The 12,958-nt window shown below is 50.8% G+C and overlaps 1 protein-coding gene across 1 annotated transcript in view; it reads right to left on the minus strand.

The window, feature by feature from the left end:
- The window catches only part of IQSEC1 (IQ motif and Sec7 domain ArfGEF 1), a 295,721-nt gene extending 291,843 nt beyond the window's left edge, over positions 1 to 3,878 (minus strand). Inside the window, 1 exon segment of the mRNA XM_030957062.1 lies at positions 3,549 to 3,878. Within this exon segment, the coding sequence (XP_030812922.1) occupies positions 3,549 to 3,814 (266 nt within the window). The 5' untranslated portion in view covers positions 3,815 to 3,878.
- Positions 3,879 to 12,958: the final 9,080 nt, after the last annotated feature.

Here is a 12,958-nt window from a genome sequence, read left to right on the forward strand (position 1 = left end):
AGCAGGCACCTTCTCCACGGAAAAGCAGCACAGTTTTTAACTGATTAGGATAAGCACAAACATCCCTCCCTAAGCTGAGAGGGGCCAGTGTTGAGTTCTCAGACACACAAAACCATCCTTGTACAGGTGTGAGAAAATGCAGTGCATTTGGGTTTACACCCCCAAAAAAGTGCATTATTGACTTACACTGAGGAGCTGAGCTCTAGAGGCTCTTGCTGCTTCTCAAACATTAAATGAAATGGATTCACTCAACATTAGTCTTATGCAACTCAGAGTTAAACACCTTAATGAGTTAAACACCTATTGTTGTCTTCCTCATGCTGATTCATCACACCTAACAAAGCCTCATTATCAACTATTCTCATTTCCACGAGTGCATTTTAATGTTGATTTGCTCTCAGCAAATCATTGTAAAAACAGTGAGACTGCCCCCAAACCTTTCTTGGTCTGTCCTTGTAGGATAAGCAGCACACCTGCACCTGCTCACCCAGCCCTCTGCTCCTCCCTCCCTTCTTCCATCAGCAACTGGCACAAAAGAAACTTTTTTCCCACTCTGGGATTTTCATAAGTGCATAAACCAGCTTATTTTTATATATTTATATGCATACTATTGGACTGAGCTTCTTTCTTCCAGAAGTTTATCTCAGGGCTCATTAACAAGGAGTTCTCCTCCTCACAAGCTACAGAATTTCTATAACTACACCAGCTTTTCCAAATTATTTAAGCAGCCTTCACCTGTATATTCCTTCCATTGTAACAACTAAAAACTTTTAGGACTTGTGTGGATTTTGTTGTTTAGGTTGTCAGATTTCTTTACTATCTTTTATTAAGACCTAACCATAGCCATATTATCTAGTATAACTTTTCCATGCTTCCTTTTATACAAGTTAACCACATCTGGCAATATGGGACCCCTGTCAGGGAGCCACAGCCTCCTCACACAGGTGGAGCTGCTGCAGGACAGGAGTCCAAGCAGTTCAGAAAAGTTGTTCAAGTCAAGGTACAAGCCAAGCTCTAAAAGCCGTGGTGTATTTGATTAGGAGAAGCCTGGTTTCCTTTAAAAAGGATTCCATTATTTTTAGCTTTGAAGTACAAAAGTGTCAGGAGGAGCAGTGGTCACTGCCCATTTCAGCATCACTGGCACCTGACACTGCACTTCAGCAAACCAGGGATCCTCATGCCCACCCACACATCCCCCAGGTGAATGGGACAATTGGGTCAGAGGAAACTGAGGCTGAGCTCCTGAGAGCAAAGCTCCAGACCCCTGGAATCTGCGGGCTGGGCTGCCAGGAAGCTGAGGGAACCGTGGGACTGGGAGAAGGCTTTAAGACAAGGGCATTATTCTCTGTTTTCCAAGCTGGAGACTTCCTCCATCTTTTGCATCCAGCCAGAGAATGAACTGATGCCACGAGTGGCTCCTGTCCCTGCTCAGGACAGCGTGGGGCCTCAGCAGGCACAGCACAGCCCCTGTGCCAGGCCCACGGGTGTGACACAGCCACCCAGCCAGGCAGGGCCACCTGCAGAGCAGAAGGGGCTCCCTCTCCCGGGAGAACAATTTTGGGGGAGGAGAGGGGAGAGCAGGGCTGCTCAGCTGAAGGTGGCCCTGAGGCTGTGGCTCCCCAGGCAGGCACGTGGGCCAAGGGCCCGGCCAGCTGCACAGGGCCGGCTCCCAGCTCCCCACTAAGCCCCCAGGCTATGCCTCAAAGCAATACAAGTCTGCCATAAATATCCCAGATTAATTCTGATCCCAGCATCAAATCCACTTAAGAGACTTAAAAGCCTCCGAGTGCCCAGAGCTGCCTGCCCAAGGAGGGCTCTGCAAATGAGTCCTGGGCTGCAGAGGAGAAATATTATCAAACAAGGCAAGCCATTTGTACAATTTTTGGTAATGTCGTTTACAAGAGACAAATGGGACAAGATAGCTGAGTTGACATCTTGTACTACAAGCACAGCCACGAAAATACTCGGGTACTGGACATGGAGGCACAGGATAGGATTAGTAAATATTCCACATTTTCTAGAAACACCTCTTTCCCCTTAGGGGATTGATTGATTGATTGATTGATTGATTGATTGATGAATGACAGCATGCTCTCCAGTTTATTAAATGAGCTATTTACTTTCAGAGAGACATCTCGGTTTATAAAAAAAGACTAAAGTGATTACCCCAGCATCGCAGGGAAAGAAGCCCTGCTCACGCTGACAGCAAGAAGGGCGCTGGGGAGGCAGAGCCACTTCCCTTCCCAGTCTGCTCCCCTGGCAGGGGGCAAGGCTTGCGAGCAGGAGCAGGCAAAGGGGACGCTGAGTGACCAGCGACCCTTCTGCAGCCTCCACAGCAGCGCTGAGCAAACGCTGCTTCGGAGCGCCAGCACCGCCGTCTCCGAGCACGGCAGCGGCGGCAGCGGCGCTTGCCCCGTGCCAGCGGGAGCTCCCGGGACATCCCTGCCCGACGCCGCTCTCCGGAGGGCGATGCTGCCGAGCCCAGCGGGGCTGCCCGAGCCTCTGCCCCGGGCCAGCGAGCGGCGCCTCCCGCAGCAGGACGGGCACCCCGGGCACCCCGCACGGTCCGGGGCTCGGTCCGGGGCTCGCCCTCGCTCAGGCGATGCCGTATCCGCATCCCGGGGCTGGCGGCGGCCGGGAGCCGCCGCGTCTGTATTTATAAACCCGAGGAATTCGAGCGCAGCGCATCACAAACAGCCCATTGTGCTGTGTCAAGCGGAGAAGTGGGCTCGTAATCCCATGCATGCTTTTCCCACTCCGCTTCCGGGAAAGCCAAGCCTTAAATACTTTTCCAGAAGTAAAAACACGCCGGGAAAGCGCCGACCTCAGTTCTTGCTATTCCCGAATCCCTGCTGCTTCGGAACCGCGCAACTAAGCGGCTTTCCCAGCGCTGGGGAAGCGCAGACGATTAATTACAGCTTAGAGAGGCTGGAATAGATGCGGCGGCCGGCAGCGAAGGCGGCCCGAGCGGGGCGAGTGGCGCTGGCCCGGGCCAGCCCGCCGGTGGCGAGCGCGCCAATGTTTACTGACCCCTGGCCGGGTCACTTTCGATAGCGGCCGGAGCCAGGGGCCGCTCCTGGGCAGCTCCCGGGGCATCTCCGGGGGGCGGGCGGCTCCCCCCGCCGGGTACCCCCGCTCCCCGCGGCGCTCGGACCGGCAGCGAACGCGTACGGGGAGAAGGACAGGGCTGGCCCCGCTGCTCCCAGCGACCGCGGCTCTGCCCGGGGCATCCCCCGAGCGCCGCGGGCGGCGGCGGCCGCAGGGACAGCCGTGGGCACGACCGGCGGGGCAGCCGGGGAGACCCGGCTCGAAACCCGCCGGGAGCCCGGCCAGGGAGCGAGTGAGACACGGGCACCGAGGCTGGGGCCACCCCTCCGCAGCCCATCGCTGTCCCCCGAGCCACCCAGGGCTCGCCCCGGGGCACACCCCGCAGGGAGTCCCGCTGCCGCCAGCCTCGGGCGGCCGAAGGCGGGAGGGGAAAGGGAAGGGAAACCCCGCTAGGGAAACCCCCTGCGCGAAAAGGGCAAAGAAAGGCGGACAGCGCTTACTTCTCGTGCCTGGCGTTCTCCTGGATGGCGCTCAGCACCCCCGGGGGCGCGGGGGGGACGCCCTGCTGGAGCCGGCATGTGGCCAGGTGCCGGTGATGCTCGTCCTGCAGGCAGGCGTTTTCGTGGTACAACTTGGCCACTTGCTGCTCCAGCTCGTCTATCCTCCGCTTCTGCTTCTCCAGCAGCTCCTGCTGCGTCTCGATAATCTTGTTCAGCTCCTTCAGGTACTCGGCCGCCTTGCTGGGGTTCTCGGCGGGGCTCTCCATGGCCGCCCCGCACCTCCGCGGCGCGGGGGGGGCAGGCGCCGGCCAGCGCGCTCCGCTGGCAACTTAAGCGAGAGGGGAGGAATAAATAGCCCGGCGGGGAGCGGCGCCCCGCGGCCCCGCGCGTCCCCTCCTAGAGCCGCGGCTGCCCGGGCGGGCGGCGGCCCCGCGCCGCCATTGCTGCCGCTCGGCCCCCGCCGCCGAGCGAGGGCAGGGCTGCCGGCCGGGGAGCCGGAGCCGCCGCCGGAGCCGCCCGGAGCCGCCCGGGCCCCGCCGCACGGCGCTGTCCCCGCGCCCGTCCCGCCCTGCCCGAGCCGCAGCCGGGCTCGCCCGTCGCCTGGCAGCGCCCGCGCCCCCGCCGCGCTCGGAGCCGGGCATGGGCAGGGGCGCGGGCCGTCCCTGCGCCGGGCCCGCCGCTCCCCGCCTCCCCCGCCGCCGCCGGGATGCGCTTAAGTAACGGCGGCCGCTCCTCCGGGGGGCCGGCGGGGGCTCGGCGAGCGCCCCATCCGCGCACCGCATCCCCAGCTCTACATCCCATCTCCGCATCCCATCTCCGCATCCCATCCCTGTATCCCATCCCTGTATCCCATTCCAGCATCCCATCCCTGTATCCCATCCCCACATCCCATCCCCGCATCCCATGCCCGCGCCCCATCCCGGCGCGGCTCCGGCCCCGTTCCCCGCGGCGGGAGAGCCCCGGGAGAGGTGCGGGAGCGCTCTCGGGAGCGGGCCCCGGGGCGGCGCGGGGAGCAGCGCGCTGTGCGCGGAGGCGGGCGGGGAGCCGGCCTGCGGGACCGGAGCTGTCCCTGCCACAGCTGGGGAGCGCTCCCGTGGCGGGGGGGCAGCGGGGGTGGCCCCCCGAGCCGGGTGCCCCAGCAGCACGCCCCAAGTCAGGCAGCAGAGCCCTCCGCCTCTCCCGTCAGCATCCCTGGCGTTAAAACCTCTGTTGGTGAAACGCCGCTTCCCGCTAAGGCTGCGTCAAGCCAAGAAAAGTTGCTGAGGTTTTGGGTCCTGTATCATCCCAAGTGTGTGTTGCGAATGCTTGTGAGAACCGGGAGTAGGAAAGGGAAACGGGGAGATACTGCAGGAAGAAGATAGGAAGCTGAAGACGTGATTTTCTCCTCCCTTCCTCTTTATGTCTCCTTATTTTTTTTTCCTAATTTTTCTACCTCTTCTCTCCATTTTTCCACTTGCCAAGTTTACGATTAATAAAATGTTCTTGGGGGGGTTGTTCTGCTGTCACTGACACCCCGACCCTTCGTGGTGGGGTCAGCGTTTCCTCACCTCTGCCAGGACGCGCCTGTGCTCCAGGAGCGCGGCCGGCGCCGCAGGGCGAGGGGGCTCCGCTCCCGGGGGCTGCGGGCTCCGCCTCGAACCCTTCGGTGCTCCAAGCACAGGCTGGCTGTCCCAGCTGCTGTCGCTGTCCCCGGCCTCCCGCAGTCACCAGGGGGAAAGGGCCGTGAGGGGAGGCTGCAGCCACAGCCAGACCCGTCTGGCAGCTCCCAGGGACACTTTGGCTTTAGGCAGAAATAACTTCTGGCAAAACTTCCTTTTGCTCTGACACGAGTGCAGCAAAGGGCTGTTGTGACTGTCGAGGTGACTGAAGCACGAAGGACTAATTTCCAGTCCTAGTGGGGATCCTGACTCCACAGACACGTCTTCAGCTGCTCTCTGAAGAGACCAAGCCTCCTTCTCAGGAACTTGATTAGTATTTTTCTTTAGAATTCTTGAAAATATTTCTTTCCCAAATACTATTAGTTCAGAATGTATTTGCTAAGGTGCAGTTTACTCTGCTCTGTGTGGAAAGAAATGCATATCACGGTATCTCACTGAGGCAACCTGCACAGTAGCAGGCAGCCAGAGTGTTTGTCAGGGGTTAAATCAATAAATAAAGCAAGAGTACTTGCTTCTTGTATGCAAAGTAAGACACTCAAAACTCATTAAAGGATGTGCAGACAATAAAGGCTTATTAAGCGTTTCGCAGCAAGGGCAGTGGAAGTTGAGCAGCACAGCTCCTACAGTGAGATCTGTTTGAAGCGCCCCTTTTGGGCAGAAATTCCCGAGTTCACAGGACCCGTGAGCACTGCTAGGGAGGCAGGAGCCGCCTTAAGCTGAGAGTTTTCTGCTTTCTTGACCCGCCAGCAGGGAAAAGGCTCCATTCCCGCCCGGAGAGCTGTGCCCAGCTGCTCCCCCTGGGGCTCTGCCAGACCTGGGGCTTTCCCGGAGGGTCCCACCAACCTCACCTGCCCGGCTGATTTCCGCAGAGGACATGGAGCAAATCAAACCTGCTGGGAGCCCTCTCCACAGGAAACCATGAATTAGCCTGATAAATACATTAAACCCCCAGACATGCCCTGGGGCTGGCACCTGGAGCCTGCACCGTGTTCCTGGTGTGTTCTGGATGTTGCTGCTGCTCAGCATTGAAAGAGGGAGGAGGACTCTGTGCCTCAGGGATGGTCTGTGCCCCTCCAAAAGCCTGTATGCTCCACCAGGCTCTGTGAATTAACAAGGAGAGGTAAACCTAGAAGATAAGCATATTCATAGAATCAATAATATATTCACTCTCTATCTGTGGAGACACAGATTGTAAAAGCAGACCCAGCTTGTTCAGATTTGCTCAGTTAGAAAATTAAGTGACATCAAGCCTAACCTTTTAAAATATGAAAATCATCAAAATAACATTCTTATTACTTGCTAACATCCTACCTCACGCAGTCCCTTTCCATAAGCTACACAGCACATGGTTAGTTCTTGCCTGGGAAAGTGCCAGGGAAGATTTAAATATGAAAGGGAACGTTGCTCATTCAGTACGTAGGATTCTCTTACTCATTTATTATTGGCAAGAGAGAAGTCACAGAGAGGTTGGGGCTGGAAGGGACCTCTGGAGGCCACCCAGTCCAACTTCCCTGCTAAAATACCCCATTACCCTTTGGAAAAACCGTAAAGTGTCTCGAGTTTTGGTGTTTTCTGGCAAATCAATACCGTGCAAAGGATCCTTTTTGAGTGTTCAGAGTCTGGTCCAGACTCAGTCACATCCCTGGTGCTCACAAGCTCATGGGCTGTTTGATACCCATCAGAGATGAGGCACAATTCTGGTCCTCGAGCTGCCAGAGCTCGAGGAAGGTTTGGACAAGGCTCTCAGGGATGCCCAGGGTGGGATTGCTGGGGTGTCTGAGCAGGGCCAGGGGCTGGGCTGGGCGATCCCTGGGGGTCCCTTCCTGTTCTGTGTTTGCCTGTCCTGTTCTGAGAGCCTGGCTCTTGCACTCACTGCCCAGCTTGGGTGGTTTGTCAGAGTTAAATTTATAGCTCTGTGTAGAGGCTGAGCATGAAATGTCACTGTTTCACAAATGGTTTGGTGTGGCTAATAATGCCATGGGTGAACAAACAGCTGAAATATTTTTTTTCAAAGGAAGATAAGACCAAGAAAAAGCCTGTGATACATATTTTTCTATGTAAAATTAATTAGGTCAATATAATACAAAAAAACCAAGAATTCAGAAGTCATGCAGTGATTTGTGCTCAATCTTAACTCTGCCCTCCATCCCTCTCTTTTAAAATTCTCTTCGAAGCCTCTTCTTTCTTGGTTGCATTTCTCTCTTAGTTCCCCCCCTCCCCAGCCCCCTTAAATCTCTGCCTCACTTCTTGGTTCTGCTGCTGTGTTTAGACACTGAGGAATGTCAACCTGCTGTTCAAGTTTATCCTGTTGTTACAATTTATATGTAGGTCACAGAACTCACAAATGGATGAGGGTGGAAGGACCTCAAAGCCCACCCAGTGCCACCCCTGCCATGGCAGGGACCCCTCCCACTGTCCCAGGTGCTCCCAGCCCTGTCCAGCCTGGCCTTGGGCACTGCCAGGGATCCAGGGGCTGCTCTGGGCACCCTGTGCCAGGGCCTGCCCACCCTCACAGGGAGGAATTCCTTCCTAACATCCCATCCCAATGTCTCCTCTTTCAGTGTCAGGTCCAGGCCCCTTTCCCACCCTGTATTTAGCGCATGTGTGTGTGTCCCCTCCTGGTGTCCCAAGGCAGGACAAAAGTCCTGCTCTCATTCTGAGTGCTCTCCACACACACAGCAGTGCCTGCTCCTCTCCAGTGGATCAGCTGGATAACACCAGGAAAATCAACATTCTGGGGGCCTGTTTGCTGCACTCTTTGGAGGTTCCTGGGGGAAAGAAGGAAATAGGAATCCCACTGCTGACCAGGACCACAGCCCCCATAAACCAATAATGCCTGGGAGATGAGACCTGATTCTGAGAGAATAAAGAAGAAAAAGGAGAAAGCACAGCCACAAAGACCTCAAATCTTTTAGGAACTGTGATGTTTCTGGTTTTTTCCCTCTCCTGGTTAAACATAACCCACTTTTAAGACCTGATATCTTATTTCGCTTAACAGTTTATTTGATTTCTACTTAAAGGCATGAAACTTCCTCATGCCTTTTCCTACCCCAAATCCTTTTCATTATAATCTTTTGTAAAATACTATCATATTACACATTTTTCTTAGTTCAATGGAATGCATTTAGGCTTTATTTATGTACCTCAACCCCTCCTCTAAACAGGGAGAATACCTGGCCCACTCTCAGAGCCTCCTGGCTTGCTTCACCACACAGTGCCTGTCTGACTTAGATGGCACTTGGAGAATTAGGCTGCTCTTACCCTGACCAGCTCCTAAAGCATTTGAAATATCCCAAGCTAAGTATGGTAAAATCACAGGCCATATTTTAAGATATCTTCACAAGGCAGCAGAAAGTTCAATTTTAATTTTCTAAGTCTGGTCCTGAGTGGACTGATCATTACTGTTTGTAGGAATTGCCTTTTGATTTATGAAAGAAATTATAAATTGGCTCCTCTGGGTTCTGTAGCTGAATCTGGAGGTTTGCCTGCAAAGTGTGGTCCAGAACTAATCCATCTAAGTGTGCAGCTTTAACCAAGCCTTCATTCTAATGAGCCTTTGATAAAAGATTTCCTTTGTGCTTTTGTTGGTTTCTGTGATTTCTGCTTCCATATCTTGTTTTGGTAAGTGATATCAGGGAATGTTAGCAGGCAAAAACCAAATGTGTCCTCTTGTGCAAAGTCCTTGGGAAAGGACTGTGTCCTTGTGTCCTGGAAAATAAAAAAGCACTGTTAATGTAAGGTATCAAGCAACTCAAACATAAAAGTGATAATTTAACAGGGATAAATAATAAAGATATCAGTTCATCCCTAATATAAAAGGGACATATTAGCTAGGAATGCTTTGCTTCTTTGGGGAAAGAGGAAAACTCAGTGCTGGGTTTTAAAGGAATGGGTGTGCTGGAATGGCTCCCAGCTGTCCCTGGGGAGTGGCAGTGACACCAAGGGCAGGGCTCACACAGGACCTGGCTGATACTCTGGGCTCTGGGGCTTTCCAGAGGGAAATCAAACAAGAACAGAACAAATTCTGCTGTGAAACTGGGAAGAAATTTTATAAAAGGGACTAAATGGAATTTATAACTCTAATTTAGCAATAAGTATAATGAAATTTGGAGTATGGTGTTAATTGAAGAAGTTATTTTATAAATGGTGCAGAAATTTTTTTCGTGGTGCTTGAGCTGAGATTGAAGCCAAACCAGAGCTGGAATCAAGGCCACCCTTTATGAACATATCATATTTTAAGTTGTGGGATAAACTGTGACTGGAGGAGATGAATTCTTGCTGTGGTACCAAGTACCTGGGGCAAGAGCAAAAAAATACCAGAAAACACTTCCCATCTCATAAAGGGATAAAACACAGGGACAAAACCCACAACCTTGGCATCAGGGTGGGAAGCTGAATACTGAAAGAGGAAAGGAAACAAATAAACCCTTCCCAAAATATAGCTTCAGAAACTCCCTGAAAGCAAGGAGAAGTACCAATGCTAAAATAGCTGATTGCATGTCTTGTCACCACTCCTTGTGGTTCCATGATTTCATTGCAGTGTTTGTGAGCTTATAAAGCAATAAAATATCAAATAGCAGCATTTCAGTAGAAAATAAAAACCCAAACCAAAGTTTTCATCAAGTCATTTCTGAACAAAAACTTGATAAGCAAACTTGCTCATGGAAATCTGTCAGAGGTTTTTGTGTGTGTTTAATTGTGATTTGTTTTAAAACATCATTTAAATGATTAATTACCTAGGTTGCCATAGGCAAAGTCGCCCACTATTTTCCATTTTAAGATGTTTTATTCCACTTTGATTCCATACATTTCCATTCTCATATTTTTCTGTGCTTTAATTGGTCAGAGTCAGTTTTTCCATGCTTACCATATCCATGCTTAGACTGAATTATCTTGGCAAATTTCAGCAAACACTACATCCAGAATAAGATTATGAGGAAACATGAAAATCAGATCATATTCCATTCTTTTTTAAACATCCATGGGAACAGAAATTAGAGAAAGGTCAGACTAAGCAACTGTGATAAAGTACAGAGTCTTCAGAAATATGGATTTCTTTTCATAGAATCGTGGGATACTTCAGAGACCCTCCTGAGCTGGGAGGGAGCTACAATTCAGTCTTGGCTCTGCACAGACTCCCCAGCAATCCCACCCTGTGCATCCCTGAGAGTGTTGTCCAAGTTCTGCCACTGGCATTTTAAGTTGGACACCTCCACTGAAAATCAAAGGTTTTTATTATTAATTTCTTGTTCCCTTTTCATATCTGCAACTGGCATGTTGCTTCCAAGAATTCCAGGAACAGAAAGTCACTTGGATGGCACAGCAATATTTTTTACCTTAGGAAAATAATTCTGCCTTCCAAGAGAAGTTTAAATTAAAAAAAATAAAAGGTGAGACATCCTGAAAAATCAGTATCTAATCATAATTCCAGCATGTATCCTGTTCATTCCATCTGAATCCAATGGATAAAACCACAGTTTGAAAGCAGGGCACACCATACTGGTTATCTCTTTCTCATCAACAAAACTTGAAGGAAAAATATCCTCATTACTCATTTCACATGAGCTGCAGCAGCCTATAAATTCTGCAGATATGGTTCCCCACCTTTCCTGCACCCAGACCACCTTTTATTGGAAATACTTCTATGGTTTTAATGGCGATGTGGAGAATTTTATCAATTTTTCCAATTGTGCAGCACCCCCAGGACAGCTGCACTATCTGCTGATGAGATCAGCACACAAAAATACAACATATTAGTGTATCATAGCAGGTAGAAAAGGGCAATGTTAATTCAGGCAGTCATTAACTAAAACAGGGCATGAGCTAATAAAGTTGTGCAATGATTAAAGGGGTATATTTTTGATCCTGTGGTCATTAAGGTATATTTGTACCAGTGCAATTAGAGCAGCCCAGGTTTGCTCTGACTCACTGTTTTTATCAGTCTGCAGTTGTTCAGATTTCCACCATATCCTTTTGTTCTTGAGAGGAACCCATAATATATCACTCTATATATAAATATACACGTGTGAAGAGAAGGAGAAATAACATTTCATTTGTACAAAAGGAGGAAAAATCACCCCCCAGCTTTATCGCCGACAACAGCTGAGGGAAATTTAAGTTCTTTCATTTTATTTGCAGCAAGGCTTAAAAATAGATTTGCAAATTCAGACTGGAAACTCTTCTATCCTTTTCAAAAAAAAAAAAAAAGCACATCACAAAATGGACAAATCAATTCCAATTGCTTCTTGCCCAAAGAAACAGCACTAAACCTCAAGGTGTCTCAGGTAAAGATTCCAAATCAGGAAATGAAAAGCTGAACAAGAAAACGCTGAGGTCAGGCAGGCTCAACCTTTTCTTATCCCTTTTTATCCCTTCTCTTTCACGCTGCTGGGAGGCACACAGAGGAATGGGAGGTGCTGGATCATTAGGAACAGTCTGTATTTACAATTTCAGCCTGGGAGCCTCAGCCCGCCCTTTAGAGCTGACCTGGTGTGTGCAGCTCCAGCCTCCCTCCCTCCCTGGTGCTGCAGCTGCCTGGGGAGCCCCAGAGCCAGGAGTTCAGCTCTGCTCAGCTGGGGAAGGTTGAAGGGTAACATGGTTATTTCTGTCCAAGCTTACAGGAAAAAATGTGTTTGCCACCTCCTGATTGCCAAATATTGCCTTTTTTCTGGTCTTGCATGAGCAAGGGCAGTGAAACACTGTGAACGGTGGGGGAATCCAGTCCAAGGGGATGCTGGCCTTATGGAGAATGTAGCTTTTGTTGGCCATTTCCTGTTACTATTAAAAGCTCACAGTTAAAATGCTCCCATGGACGTGGTGCAGCCCCAGCCTCTTGGTGGTTGGTCATACAAACAGAGCTCCTCCTGTGAGTGGAGGTTTCACTTGGATCAGGACTCCTGAAAAGCATTGATCCCACTCTCTTTAGAAGTGCAGTAACTTCTGGAAGCTTTTCCAGCTGAAATGCTTAAAAAAATGAAAAGAAGGAAAAAATGTCCTTGCTTTTGGAAGCTTTGGGGTTCTCTCAAGAGGAGGCTCTATCACAGCCTATAAAATATGTTACAGGGAATGACAAAGCAGCGTGGCAGCAAAGTGCTCAGTGAACACTTTGGAGGGGGATTACAGACTGGCAGAGGGAACAGCTTTTCTAAGCCAGAGGATCTTCCAGAACTGACCCTGCCAATGAGTAGCTGCAGGCAAAAGCAACTTGATTCACTCTAAAGATGAATTGGAATTCTACTCGAAAGGAAAAGTGAAAAGGGAAAGTGCTGCTGCTACAAAGAAGAGATAGAGATGTAAGTTCTGAAAATGTAGCACAGAAAGAAGGAGCTTCATTTTTCATAAGTCTCTTTGTGCGTGTTCCTTTGTCAGAATTAATCTGTGTGATTTATCCAGAGGAGAATAATGATCTGAACCAGCCCTGAGAGCAGCAAAGTGTTAATCAGCTCTTTGGAGCCTTCCCCTTGGGCAGGCCCTTAGAACACAGGGAGAAACTCCAGATCAAACAAGTCCTCAGTACAAATGACAAATGCAGCTTATTCCCAGTCCCTCCGAGGTTTTAGACTTGTTAAAAACATGGAACGAGCTAACTGGGAGCTGGTGACAAGCTGCTGAGGGTGCTCCTGAACCCCAGCTCTCTGAAGGCTCCCTGAACCCCAGCTCTCTGAGGGAGCTCCTGAACCCCAGTTCTCTGAGGGCTCCCTGAACCCCAGCTCTCTGAGGGAGCTCCTGAACCCCAGCTCTCTGAGGGCTCCC

This window comes from Camarhynchus parvulus, chromosome 12 (assembly GCF_901933205.1).
Source record: "Camarhynchus parvulus chromosome 12, STF_HiC, whole genome shotgun sequence".
In the NCBI taxonomy this organism is placed as follows: domain Eukaryota; kingdom Metazoa; phylum Chordata; class Aves; order Passeriformes; family Thraupidae; genus Camarhynchus; species Camarhynchus parvulus.